At 43.1% G+C, this 15,186-nt stretch overlaps 1 protein-coding gene across 1 annotated transcript in view; it reads right to left on the bottom strand.

Annotated features, from left to right (window-relative positions):
- Positions 1–1,660: 1,660 nt before the first annotated feature.
- Positions 1,661–15,186, bottom strand: part of foxo1a (forkhead box O1 a) — a 30,163-nt gene continuing 16,637 nt past the window's right edge. Inside the window, exons 2-3 of the mRNA XM_074640374.1 lie at positions 6,538–6,732; positions 1,661–5,799 (exon numbers count right to left, since the gene is read on the bottom strand). Of these exons, the coding sequence (XP_074496475.1) occupies positions 4,612–5,799; positions 6,538–6,732 (1,383 nt within the window). The 3' untranslated portion in view covers positions 1,661–4,611. The remainder of the gene's footprint in view (positions 5,800–6,537; positions 6,733–15,186) is intronic.

The raw sequence follows: 15,186 nt of genomic DNA, 5'->3' as shown, positions 1-15,186 counted from the left end.
TAACACTACATGAGTCACTTTGACCTGGAAATGTCAGCTGGCTTTTTAGTTGGGATAAAAATGGGACCTCAGGCCAGACAGCCTCAGGCAATCATCTCCTGCAAAGCCATTCTCCAGTTTAGGTATTAGGGTGCACTACTCAATGCTGAAAGAAGAAAAGGGATGTACCAGATTGGTAAGGAAACAATAATTTATGCACCTAAATTAGTGGCTGACTACTCTGGAGGGAGGTATCACTAGTAGTGGCTAATATTATGACACCCTTTAAAGGTCCCATATCATGCTCATTTTCAGGTTCATACTTGTATTTTGTGTTTTTACTAGAACATGTTTACATGCTGTAATGTTCGAAAAAAAACTTTATTTTCCTCCTACTGTCTGTCTGAATATACCTTTATTTACCCTCTGTCTGAAACACTCCGTTTTAGTGCATTTCAACGGAATTGCGTTGCTAGGCAACAGTTTGGGTCCATGTTTACTTCCTGTGAGCTGATGTTATTTACATACACTGCAACAGGAAATAAACTGGGACACATTTAGACTGTTTATGTTTAAAACCGTGTAATGATCTATATATTGTATATTTGTGAACGGCTTGTTTCAAACGCACAATTTATGAATACGGGCTGTGTGTGTTTCTCCGTATATTGAGCGTTTTGATAGTTTAACAGTATTTATATAGTACTTCAACCTGCGTTATAAAATAAAAGACCTGAAAATCTCACTTTTTACAATAAGGGACCTTTAAGCTAGTAGCTATGGGTTAAAGGTGACATATCATGCTTATTTCCAGGTTCATATTTATATTTTAGTTTCTACTAGAACATGTTAACATGCTTTAATATAAAAAAAGCCCACAATATTTTCTCATACTGTCTGTTTGAATATACCTGTATTCATCCTCTGTCTGAAACGCTCCGTTTTAGCACCTGTCTCTTTAAGAGCCTCACCCAAAAAAAGCCCAGTCTGCTCTGATTGGCTTGCAAGAAAAATATTTTGCACCTTTGCAAAGGTAAGCTGTGGTTGATATATTCTAATGAGCCAGCGTGTAACATAGGAAGGGGAGCCAAATCTGAATAGCTTGTTGAATCACATGTTTTCTGATCCAGGCAGCCCACAAAAAACTGACTGGGTTGTCTTATTTCACAGTTTGTGGGTTGGTAGGCACTCCATATACCCAAGTGTACGTGCACAAACACTGAAAAAGTGTTCATGATATGTCCCCTTTATTTAAAAAAAAGAGTAGCCATAACATGTTAGCTTATCTGATTTTCTAAGTTTAAACAAGCCAAATTAGCCTCCAGATACTTTTTTGTCATGATTATGTATAGGCTACATGTATTAGAAAATGTAATCATTATTCTTGCATTAGATGTATTTCAAACTGTTGTTTTGCCATTCAAATTTCCCACCTAGCTTACTTCTATTCTGAAAAAATAAGTTATGGTGTTTTAGACAACCAGGCAGATTACTTCTACAACAAAATACCGTAAACTCAATAGTCCACCAGCTTTCCATCTCATCTCCCAGCCTGCTTCAGCAAATGGTGACAGATTATGTCTGCCTGGAGAGCAGCTCTCTCTCTTGATCGTGTTTGTACCGAACCAAAACTCCAAGGTGCTGATATCAACTTATTGTTGAATGACAAATCTGACACATCTTTAACACAGAAGTACATTTATTCAGGTCTTAATACATTAATATTGAACGAGTTACATATTCTTATTGATTGCAAATCACACAGCACAATTCCAATTTATTCCTGTATATAAGTTCAATGTAACAGATTTGTATTTTAAAATATGTAATGGGAACTCTTCCTCTTGTCACGAGGAGCACTTTGTTATAAAATGTAAGTAAAAGTGCAATATCTTTCTACTCATAAAATTACAAAAAATTGGTCCAGAATCTGCGTTCTGAGCAGGACTTCTCCGACAGACTAAATCTTATGTTTTCCATTTTAAAAATGCAATATATCTTTCCATTTTTTTTTTTCAATAATTTGCTTTTTAATGCTATTTTCTAAAAACTGTAGCTACATACAAGAAATACAACATTGTCAGTTTACAAAAGCTTAGCATATTAATCACTGCATCATCTATTTTTCTAAATAAACTTCATTTTTTTCCCATATAACTATCTGGAACATAGAGTTTTGACAACAACGACACCATAATATCTCACAGCGCTATGTTACAATAAAATATCTCTGTCATAAGTTCAAAGAAAAGGAAAATAGCAACATAAAATTAAGGAATACAATGCATAGATTCAATCATTTCAAAATGGAGAGATATAATTTACTTAGTACAGCTCTTTTACTTTTAGAGTGAATCCTGTGACACTGACTACATGGATTCATTACAGTTTATCCTGACTTGAGTGACCGGCACAAATATATATAATTCTGAACATATCACATGATAAAAATGCTAAATATATCACTTTGACTTCAAAGGCAAATTTGGCTATAGTACACTATGGCATGTTTGGGTAAGAAAAGGCAACACCTGGCACCAAAGCCAAACAGCAGCTTCTTTAACGGCCTTTTGAAATGTTAAGTCATTTTACTCTTCTAAAACCTGCCCCGCTCCCCGGCTTTCTGAAAAATCTACGTCAGCGGTGTCAGATCATGTGCTGTTACTGATCCGGAGTATGCAAGTTTTCATTTTAACCAAAACCTCAATTAAAGAGCTTTCCCCCGTGGTTGGAGGTGAACTCATTAGTAGTATGACTTAAATAAAAACCTGCATACAACACACGATCAGACACGCGCTGACATATATGTGGTTTCTGGATAAATCACGCAATAAACACCAATGTAGAATAGGCAGTTTTAGTTTGTCTTTCAGCCACCGAACCAGTCGACTTCATTAGAAGCAGTCGTGTTTACAGATGCCATCTTCACAAAGGTAGCCACGGTCTTGTACACTATTTTGTGACTCTGCATATTAAGTCACTGACAGGCTGACAAGCTCAATGTTAGTACAGCGACGAGTGGGAAAAGCAAGTCAGAAAAATGCAAATATACATGCTAGATAAAATACTTAACACTTAGTGGCGCTTTTCAGGGGCGAAAAATAATCGAAATAGACTTGTTATTAAGAAGATGAAGTCACATGTTAACTTTATCAAATATTTAAAAAGACGTGGAGATGGGTAGAGGTAGGAGGGGCGGTAAAGCTGATCCTACTGATAGCATCAGACGGCTCTTTTGGACCAAAAGGAATCATACTGTACTAATTTAAATCAGTCACGCTAACCTTTTGAGAATTTTTTTTCTGAAACTGAACAGGGGACAGGCTGGTTCCTCACAGTGTCTTTAATGACAATCTCTAGCAGGTGTTAGACTATGAGAATATCTTTTATCCACCAACCTGCCTTGACCTCTTAACATTCACATAGCGGCGAAGCGTTCAGGAACAACAAGAATCTACAGTTTCTTCTTGACTTCGAACAAAAAAAAAAGTGAAAGCAGGGAACTGAAAATAAAGAATTCACTGTACTTTTCTTCAAGACTGCTGGATTTGAATATCTTCTGGACCGTAGACATTTACAATATAAAACCCTTCAAGCCTGCAGTCGATATCTACTTTGTTAGGCACAATAAATAGGCCTCTGTGGTATTAAGGTTCAGAGTGACGAAGGACTCAGAACAATATTCTGATGTCTGAGTGCACGTTATGCACCAGCATAAAATCTATATTAACCACAAATAATTTAGGTCTCAAATATATACTAAATCCAGTAAACATCTACTACATCATTTTAATATACATTCTTAATGTATGTACAATAAATCAGAAAGTGTGTTACCATTTTACAGTCTGACTGAAGAGAAACCTCGAGCACAGACCTATCCACTTGACGTGTGTTTAAAAGAATCGGATCCAGTTTTCAACGTGAGCTCATTTCTGCTGCCTTCCGCTCTGTAAACACTATTTACAGTCTTAGAAAATACACTAAGAGGCCTGATTTTACAAACTGCGTGATGCCATTATGTACATATCAGGCAATAACAAAGTGAGTTATTATGTAACATCATCCGAGGATCCCTTGAGAAGTCTCTCACATTACATCATGTCAGTCCACAAACCCATGAGCCAGATTACCTTCATAATTCGTCCGTAGTGGTAATCAATTATCACCACTCTGTACATACAAAGAGTTTGATTGTGGAAACACAGTAAACATCATGGTGTGAGTTTGTGCACTTCTACAGATTGTGCTGCTGCTGCTGCTGATGATGAGATGTAGTTGGCAGTTGCAAAAGTGGCAGACACAACCGCTGTATAGTAACTGCAACCTTGGTGAGTAAACCAGAGAGGTGTGTTTCAGTTTGGCTCTTACGTTAAGGCAAAATGTTTGGCACTTGGTTTGTACAAATGATTTGATATTTCAAAAATAATTCAGATTTCATCGTCACCAGTTCAGGGGCTCTGATGGAGATGCTGATCACGACCAGTCTCAGTCTGCTGAAATGATCCGAAGAGTATTTTTGAAACAGAAATGTTGTTGGGTTGAGGATTAAACATCCTAAGATACACTTTTTTTTTGTCTCAGATGAGTTCTGATTGTGCCTTTTACCAAACAGCAACAGCACCACAGTTTCTACCCTGACACCCAGCTGTGTGTGGTGGTCTTCACTCCATGAGAGAAACCTTGTTGGGTCACCATTGGCTCAAAGTTGAAGTCCAGGACGTCCCCGTCCATCAGAGTGTCATGGAGGACCGTCTCCATGTCGAACTCAAACTTCTCGATGGACATGTCGTCCAGGTCGCTGGGCAGCTTCTCCGGGTGCATGGGCTGCTGCAGGCCCGGTCGGCCGTACCCGTTGGTGTTGAGCGGGCAGAAGCCACCGGGCATGCCTCCTGCGCTGAGGTGGCTGGAGAGGCCATAAGGCATCTGCATAGGACTTTTGGCTGCTGGCAAACGCGTGGAACCCCCGCTGTGGCTCAGGGACATGAGCAAGCGGCCGTTCATAGCCGATGACGTGTGCGTGGCTTGGCTGTGCACATTGTGGGGGTGACTGTGAGAGAGACCGTGTGGATGACCGTTTACTCCTCCCATGAGTTTAGCTGCGTGCTGGCTGCTGCTGTATGGCGGCAGCATACAGCTTCCACTGGACTGAGACACCACCGTGTCCACTGACGGCATGAGCTCTCCGTGCTGGTCTGCATCCGACGTCAGCAGCTCCTTCAGAAGCCCCGCCGGACAGCTGTACGGGCCCAGACTGGGCCCGAAGTTGGGCTTACTCTCTGACAGCGTCTGCAGTGGCATGGACGACAGGGCGTTCATCCCCGCTTGGCCGTACACACACTTGCGGTACTCCTGCTGAGGCTGCGGGACCATGCTGGGGGAGCTGTAAGCGGGGTACCCGGGGCTGGGCTGCATCATCGGAGAGGGGGAGGACTGGGAGGAGCAGGGGGTCGTCGCCCCTCCTCCAACCTGAGAGTTGTTGGGCGAGAGCAAGTTCAGGTTGTCCAGAAGGTTCTCCATGACGTTCTCAGAGCTGTGTCCCAGAGAGCCCGTCATCTCCGTGAGACTGGGCAACGTGGCTGTCATCTTGGCCCCGGGGGCTCCCGGGTAGCCCATATGCACGTCCGCCTCCCCGAGGTCGTCCTCGGGCATGAAGGGTGAGAGGCGGCCGCTCAGAGTGCTGGCGTTGGAGCTGGTACGGGGCCTGAAGCTGTTCCACGCATCAAAGTCGTCGTTGCTGTGGGAGTTGGGGCTGCCAGGCCACTTGGAGTAGGAGCCGGGACTGTCGGCGCCTCCGTCAGGGCCGCCCTGCAGGGACAGCTGTGGGGAGACAAGGAGACTCTCAGTGTACCATAGACAGACTGTATGTGCCAGAGACAGTCAGTGTAACATGTGTTTTGGGCAGAAACCATTGGCAATAACACACAGGGGTGGATGGTAGGCTACTAAAAATATATAATACAAAAGTATTCTATCAATAACGTCATAATATCTTGAGAACGGCTATTCAAAGGATGTTTACAGACATGACAACTTTAAGACAAAATAAGAAAATTAGTTAGAAGTGTGGATATGACTACCAAACAATCTTATTAGAGATGTCCGATACCATTTTTTCCTTCCGAATACTGATTCCGATATCTGAACTTAAAGTATCGGCTGATACTGAGTACTCATCCAATACCAGCGTGATAAAAAAAAGAAATAAGTAATTATTATTATTATTATTATTATTTAACAGCTGTTCACTACACTACTAAAGTTTCCTCGCTCTTACTACCATTCCACTCTCCACTAGCATCGCACTGTTGTTGTTGTTTAGAATATAAAATCCCTTATGATGCCTGGTCTTTATCATCATACATTATGTTGACATATGAACCAGCTCAGCTTTTAGAACTCAAAATCATAATCATTTATGAAAACATTTAGCAAAATCAGCTTCTTTTGTTTTCTAAAACAACATTGGGCCAACCATTCACCTTTTCGTAAATTCTAAAATAATAATTAAATATTGGCGATGACGGAGCACAAAAGCTGGATTCTTGATTTATTTACCTTCTTCTTAGCTGCTCTTCCTCTGCTCTTAGCAAACTTGCTGTTGTTGTTGTCCATGGAGGCTGCCCTGCGTCGCGGCGACTTGCCGCTCTTCCCGCCCTCCGGGTTCAGCATCCACCACGAGCTCTTCCCCGTCCCCTCATTCTGGACGCGAATAAAGCGGCTGTGCAGCGACAGGTTGTGTCTGATGGAGTTCTGGAGGAGAGAGAGGAAGAGAGACGCTGGGTGAGGTGAGGAGTAGACAAACAGAGAGAGATTTGTGTTTGCCCTTTTCTCCAAACACCACAGATCTGCTTTGGCATACAAGTGCAAATCCACCCGTACAGGTGGTTCTCTTTTAAAAACACATCTGGCTCGACAGCTGACTTACAGGAGAGAAAGGGGAGATTTTAAGGTCACTCAACAATCTAATGCCATGTGCAATTCAAAGACAACAAACACACACAATAGATAGTCAATACTCCATGAGCAATACATCCTGAACGAACAAGGATTAAACTGCAGACACTCTTATCTCCAAAACATACTGTACATGTGGGCCTTTATTATTTCCTTCACAAAAACAGAGGGGCCCATTGTACAACAGCATTACACCGACACTCACATTCCACCTGACTACGTGTCTTGTCTGAACCGGCACAGAATCAAAGGGAGGAAACGGACTAATCTTTCCTCCTTACAGACACATTAATACAGTGCTCTAACGTTGCTTAGTGACACCCCCGGTGGAAAAACTAATTTTTGTGCAGGAAGCTAGTGAAGCATTATTAAAACACGGCAAACAAGAGCGAGAATATTGGGCAAGCGTCTGCTAAGCAAACCACAGAGAGTGAGACACCACTTCTGCCCTACTTTACTGGAACCACTACTGTACATGTGTTTTTCAAACTGTTTATGATTTCCAAATTTAAATCAGCCCAAACTGTTACTGAAGTGACCATTTAACCCTCAGAGGATGATTTACACTCTGGCTCCGTATCGTTGTGCGTCCGGGCCACAACATGAAGTAATAGCTTTGGCCAGACATTACTGTGCATGCGTACAGCTTGTTGTTTTGGAAGAAAGGCTGGAACTCCCGGCGCACACACACACACACACACACATGCAGAGCTTCGCGTGCATAGTGGCTAACGTCATCAGGCCTGTTCCTGCTGTGAGTCACTGCTTCACATCTGGTTCACAGTCTGCCCTCTGCTCTGCCTTCACCTCTGCTTCTCCTCATCTCCACCATCTCTTCTCATTCCTCACTCGGAAATCTCGTCCCACTTTGACCTATACGCCACAATTACTTTCACTGTTGATTCATTTCTCGACTAAGTGATCAATGATTTGTTTAGTCTATAAAATCAGAAAACTGTGAAAAAGGCTTATCACGGTTTCCCGTAGCCCAAAGTGACGTCTTCAATGGCTTGTTTTGTCCAACAGCCCAAAACAATGATATAAGACAGAGAAAGGGGGCAGCATTTTGCATTTTGAAAAGGTAGAAACAGCAAATATAGGGCATTTTTTCTTCATAAATGACTTCAGAGATTAAAGGAGTACTCCAGCCATTCAATGTTGCACTTCCATAAAGTTGGTAGACTTGCAAGAGACATATTTAAAAAGAGAATGGCTAAAATCGAAAAAGAAGGGGCCACTAAATCATGACTTTAAGTCCCTGGTAGAGTTGTTCCGATACCGATACCAGAATTGGAAATGCATCCGATACTGCCCAAAATTCGGGATCGGGTATCGGCGAGTACGCCAGTCTATGCACTGATCCGATACCATCATTTATTAACCCAGAAAAAAATCAACATGTTTAACCAGAAATCAATTCTTCTTCGCTGCTCCAAAACAGCAGCCTTCACTGATTGGAGGTAGTTTGTCACAGCTGTCAAATAATAAGTAACTATTTTTTTTATCATGCTGGTATCGGCCGATACGGCAAGTTCAGGAATCGGTAAACTGCATCCTACATTTCCCATAATGCAACTTGATATCATCTTTTAGTAAACCATTACTGTTAAATGCCGACATCTTTCAAACGCCACAACCCCAGTTTGTAACGGAGACTTTCAGTTAACAATTGTAAGTCTCAAGCTCGAGCTGAGATAACCCTGATGACATCACTACGACATCATCAGGGTAGTTTTCTCCAACTTCGAAAAGCTCCCTCCAGAGACACAGAAGACATGATACAGCTGTTTGAGTAGGACTCCTCGTGATAAGTAAACTGACATCCATGAGTCACCGATTTAATCAATTAACAGAATTGTTGTTGACTAATTCTCTGACAATCAACTGATCAATTAATTGACTAATCTGCTCTCTATTACCTTTCATTCCAGCCACAACACCTTCTTTCACTTTCCTGTCTCTCATATTTCTTGCAACATCTCCTCTTCTTCTCCTCTCTCTCTCTACTTTTCTTTCTCTCCACCTCTTTCCTGTCCTCACTGGAGGACCTCAGGCGCTAGGGCACATGGGGGCCCGCCTGAACACTGGCCCTTCACAAATGAATGAAATTCGGAATCAAATGACCCGACTGCCTCAGCCAATAGTCTCGGGCTAGTTTGCAGGATCTGAGGGACGTGACAGCCCTTCCCTGATTAGCCTAGCAAATGCTTTTCTCCCCCCTCCTCCTCCTCGTGCACATCGGTAGCTATGACAAAATGCGAGGAGTAAAGTCTGGTCATGAGCCTCTCTTTCCCATGACCGCTAAGAGTGCTGGTAATTTCAGCTGTGCTGCAACAAGGAATGACTGCAATGTGAGCGCAGACGCCGGGATGTCCTGTTACAGCCCTATATCTTGCTGATGACAGGAAGGAGAAACTCTCCACCTCGGAGGCTCGGCTTTCTATTTTGGCCTATTTCTCAGTCGGTATGCTGGGTGTTGTGATGATGGAGAACATTCTAAAACCAGCTTAAAAGTCTTGATGCAAGAGAGGGAGTACGAGTGAAGGGTCATAAAACGTACCCTGATGGGAAGTACCAGAACTCGGCAGAACTCGGAGTGCCGTGTGGGGAGTGTGGCTGATGGTGTCTGGTGGGGCCAATGGAAAAGCCTCGTCTCCCACTGTGTGTGTGTGTGTGTGTGTGTGTGTGTGTGTGTGTGTGTGTGTGTGTGTGTGTGTGTGTGTGTGTGTGTGTGAGCCAGCTCATGTTTTTAGTGCAATGGCAGTAGGACAAACAGCAGCCCAGTATGGTTTTGATTTTGTTCCTCTCTCCACAGCAGTCAGTGATATTGTGGTTTGAAAACACACGCGATATGGGATGAACACACGCTCATGAACACACAGTCGTAGACATAGCGACACACACATGGACATGCATATATGAATGAAAAGTTATGACACATTGCTCGCTACATTTGTTAACAGACTTCTTTTTAATTTATAATTTTTTCTGTCTGTTTCCTTTGGATTCAGCGACCGAGTGTGACACTGATTTATCTCTGGCCGCGGTACACAGGAATCTTAACATTCCAGCTAATCACTGTGTGCAAAGTTCAATCGTAATCAGAGCCAACTTGTTAGTATCTCTTAGGAAACAGTAAAGGCAGGATTCCCAGCCAGGCAGCCATCACAATCAACATTCCTCAGCAAGGTTACAAAACCCCACGATTTCACAGAATTGAGCTCTGATTACCGCCGCTCGAGGACGGTCATATCTTGTGTCGGATGAAAATATGACAATAATAAAAAAGGAGAGTAGAGTGTTTTTGTTTCTTTGCACAAAAAAGTTGCAACAAAATGATGGAGACAGTTTTGGAAAACAAACAAGATTGTGTGAAGACACATTAAATGTTACTTGCAGTTAGTTATAGTCATATAAACTACAGTCATAGTCATAAGAAAGTCATAGTATAGTATGTCAAAAACAAATACTAAAAAGTCATAGTATAGTATGTTGAAAAAAGTCAAAAATTGTTGTGAAAACATGCAGTAACCTGACATTGCTGTATCTCTGAAGGTTAGCTCATATAGCCAGAGATAATAAAAAGTCTTTTCTCTGTTGTGCCCGAGCCCACCGCGAGGAGCACCACCTCCGTTCTCTGAGTCAACAGAACAGAGCGGCGCTGGCAAAACACAAGGAAGTGACCACATGAAAGGGGACTGTGACAGGAAACAGAGCTGACTTCCTGCCTCACAGGAAGTGCGGCGGTCGTGAGGCAGAGAAAAAGGCATGGAATGCGACGCCGCAGCGCCGTGAGCCAAGTGGACACCGCAAATTTAGCTTTGGCCCCCTCCTCTAACACCCCCCCCCCCACCACTGCCAGAGAGTTTAAGTTTAGCAACAGGCACTAATCCCTTATGTCACACTGGTATTAAATGAAAGTGATGTTCGCTCTGTCGTGTGACTGCTGAAACTGAATTACACGGACACGTCATGACTCAACAAGAGGCTGCAGTAAGGCCGTCTGGGTGGTGTGAGTGTGAGTGTGAGAGTGCAGGAGAATGTGTTTTGCGTGTAGGCTATTTAAGAAATAGAGAAAGAGGGGTTGTGTGTGTGTGTCAGAGTGGGCATGCATCGGTAAGGAACACACTGTGCTGGTTTAAACTCCCTCACTGGCAGCACTACTGAAAGGCCACAGTGTTCAGTACATCACCCTCTCCTCCTCTCCTTCCTTCTCTCCTTCTCTTTATTTCTCATCTCCTTTCCCCCTTTTAATCTCCTCTCCTTGTCTTCTCTCACCTTATTCCTGTTCCATTCATCTCCTCTCTCCTATTCTCATCCTCTCACCTCCTTCTCTGTCTTCTCCTCTCCTTTCACTATTTTGTTTCCTTACTCGTCTCCTTCCCTCATCTCCTTCTTTCCTTGTCTTCTTTCGCCTCCTTCAAACGCCTACATTTTATCATCTTGTTTCCTTCTCCTCTCCTCATATTGTTTCCTTCTCCTCTCCTCATATTGTTTCCTTCTCCTCTCCACCTATTGTTTCCTTCTCCTCTCCTCATCTTAATTCCTTCTCCTCACCTCATCTTGTTTCCTTCTCCTCTCCTCATGTTGTGTCCTTCTCCTCTCCTCATCTTGTGTTCTTTTCCTCTCCTCATCTTGTTTCCTTCTCCTCTCCTCATCTTGTTTCCTTCTCCTCTCCTCATCTTGTGTCCTTCTCCTCTCCTCCTCTTGTGTCCTTCTCCTCTTCTTATCTTGTTTCCTTCTCCTCTCCTCATCTTGTTTCCTTCTCCTCGCCTCATCTTGTGTCCTTTTCCTCTCCTCATCTTGTTTCCGTCTCCTCTCCTCATCTCGTTTCCTTACTTGTCCTCTCCCCTCCTCATCCTGTTTCCTTTCTTCTCACCTCATCTCCTTTGTTTTCCTTCCTTTACTTCTCCTCTCCTGTCCTCTCCCACTCTCTCCTGCAGACGGAAGCAAACTACCTGCAGAAAACCGGAGACCGTGGCAGACATACAGATGCTGGCACACTGACCGAGGTGCTGACGCTCTCAGAGCTGCTCAAATGTCAACTTGTCTAATGAAAAAATCCCCAATAGAGCGCTGCACCACCTACTTGCAGGGCTGCTTTGAATCAAGTGAAGCCACAAGTGAAACCTCAACTGCAAAGCCCGTACAGCTATAGGTATAAAGCATCTGCCGCAATGCTCCCTCCTCACCGACTGAAAGCGTGCAGCTGGTACGAACTCACACGCCAGCAGTTCTCTGAGAAGTTTCACACACATGTAGCAGAGATATGGAGCTGATGAAAGTGAAAAAAAACTGTGGTTTCCCTGCACTATTTCCACTGAACTCATTAGAGAAACGGTGCTGTCCTGAACAGCCTGTTTCACCTTTCGTTACCCATGTTTCAGGCTTTACAGTAGGTGTGTTCTTGCACTATAACTAGCTATTTTCTGTGTAATGTCTGCGGCTGAGTGACGAGTACAACCTATAGGGTATAGCGCGCCATTTCTAACCGCCAAAGTAAGTAGCCCTAAAGCTGCAGCTTGGTCATGTCTGGAGCTTTGTGCTGAGTCTGGCGGAGTTAGAGCAATGTGGTCGAGACAGAAAACGTGTAAACCTGTTATTAGCCTAACACCAGCTCAGCAGGTCTGCCCGCTTAACAACAGCATGAGGCTGAGCGCACGGCTCCAGGTGAGGTGGTCGGGCGACAAGTGACGGGGATCTACCACTCACTGGGATCACAGAGTCATCAAAAGATATACTCACGGCAGGTTTTTCCCCTTCATGTCAGATGCACTTAGTATTCTGTGATCCAGAGGCCGATTACTACTTATTCCAATAGATTATGAAATCAGGTACACTAAAAGTGGTGCATGGTGGTGAACTGGCTGTGATCAAAGCGGTTAACACCTGGAGCCAACGCACAAACGCAGTCTCACGGCAGTTTGTGAAATAGTCATGAAATTTAATCTATTTGATTCATGCACATATACACAAATTTCCCTTTTTTTCTCGTGACGCTTAGCACGACTTTCAAAAACGAATTGAACACGTGATGCACGTGTCAATTTCCGCTCCAGTCTTTTCAAAAGAAAACTACTCAGTTAGGTTTAGGAAAAGATTGACTTGGTTAGGCTTAGGCAACAAAACTACTGAGTTAGATTTAGGAAAAGATCACGGTGTGGGTTAAAATAACACCGGAAGTGGCGTAACTTAAGTACAGAAGTTACGTGACAAGAACTACTTAGTTAGTTTAGGAAAAGATAGTGGTTTGGGTTAAAATAACTCTAGAAGTGCTGTAAGTTAAGTATGGAATTTAAGTGAAAAATAAATCATCTTTGACTTGTGGTTTCACATGGGACACTCCTGGGTGAAACTCCTGTGTTTTTTTACCCACCCATCCACCCCGACCTCCTCCCTATGCTCTCTATACTTCCCGGTTCACAATTACGTGGATTACGTACGAATTGATTTCTTGCTGACCATCACGAAAAAAAATTTTAAATTCGTGTCTATCTACATGAACCAATACATTCAATTTTGTGACTTTTTCACGAACTGCTGTGCAACTGGGCTGGTCGCACACATGAGCAAGAGGAAAGAGGTAATAGTTATTATTATTATTATAGAGTCAGCTCTTCTTGGCTAAAGATACTATGAGTTGACCCGACTTCAAATAGTTTTTTGGAAGCTGTTTTAAAAGTCTTTCTAAACCAAATTACCTCAAACAGCCATGAATCAAATATAATTTGTTTTCTGGGGGATTTTTGCTTTATTTAAGGGGGATTTCTGCCTGCTTGTTTAATGGGGGGGATTTCTAATTTATTGGACATCAATGGTCAATAAAGACGAGATCAAATGACTTGAATTGCAAGTGTCTGCACCTAAGTCCGAGTCATAGGATATTTAGTCATTGGTGTAATAGTTTATGAGCTTGACAGTATTTATCTACGGTCGTTTAAGTGCTGTTTTATTGAAAATGAAAGGAGACTGTTACAGCCTGGGCGTAGTGATATTCACACATGCTCAGCTACACACAAGGAATATGGCTCCTCCCTCACACACACACACACACACACACACACACACACACACACACACACACACACACGCACACACACACACGCACACACACACACGCACACACAAGCAGAAAATAAAGCAATACACCTTCACATTACCACATTCACAAAGCAATCTGAATAGACTGTGATGACTTCATGTGTTTGCAGTTTGATAAGTTATCATCAGCACCAATATTGAACTGACCAGCGCTAATCACTGACCTATTTGCTAAAGTCAATACAGCGAAGATCATAAAAGGCAGTGGAAATAAAAAAGCAGAGCACAGGAAATGTAACGCCTCAGGCCTTTTTTTTATTATTTATACCCTCCGTTTCATTTAGACAGTCTGGAGCAAAGGAAATGATTGTTGTCATTAATGTTGCGTAGCAGCGAGCAACACAGCGCAGTGCCTCAGGTTTGAACGCATAAACGTGTCACTGTTAGCAGTGATTTAAAAATAAGTCTGTTTGACCACAATTTCTGTTTTTAAAAACAGTCCCAGTTTAAAAATGGAAAGTGACCCCAGGACATGGTTCCAGCCAGAAATAGAATATCTTTTCCCTCGCCCTTCATCTATTCCTCCCTTGTCCTTTTCACGTGCTCCTCTGGGACTCATGCACATACACTACAGCTGATCTCACACTCGTGTTGCAGCGAATAAGGTCCCTTTCTCACCCGCTGACGTCAACTTCCAATTATTCAATTTGGCAAAGAGAGGGGAGAGAGGAGGCCCGGGACACAGAGCGCTCAGTGTGGAGCTGTTTAAATTCACTTTAGGGTTCTATGAGCCCAACTAGCAGTCTATGACTTCCAGGAAAGTACCTCTTTAGAATGGTCATTGTGAGATGCTGAGTTATACGACCGTCGTGAAGCGCAGATGGAAAGGCAGAAAACGCAAGTCATGCAGAAGCAAATCTGTCTGCAAATGTATTTACTGACGGCCTCTTGGCAGGATCTCCTGTTCACAATCCTCTGCAAGGAATCTGAGCAGCCAACAGCCCTCCCCCAAACACACACACACACACACACACACACACACACACACACACACACTCACACACACACACACACACACACACACACACAGCTGAACTTGGAAGTCTGAGTGAATGATGATTGGTTAAGCTTAAGATTGATCGGTCTCACAGACGATGCAGACAAATGATAAATAGTCCGCGAGTGGTTTTCGTGCATAAGGTGAGAAAA

This window comes from Sebastes fasciatus, chromosome 7 (genome assembly GCF_043250625.1).
Source record: "Sebastes fasciatus isolate fSebFas1 chromosome 7, fSebFas1.pri, whole genome shotgun sequence".
Taxonomy (NCBI): Eukaryota; Metazoa; Chordata; class Actinopteri; order Perciformes; family Sebastidae; genus Sebastes; species Sebastes fasciatus.
This window is presented reverse-complemented; position numbering and strand designations above follow the sequence as displayed.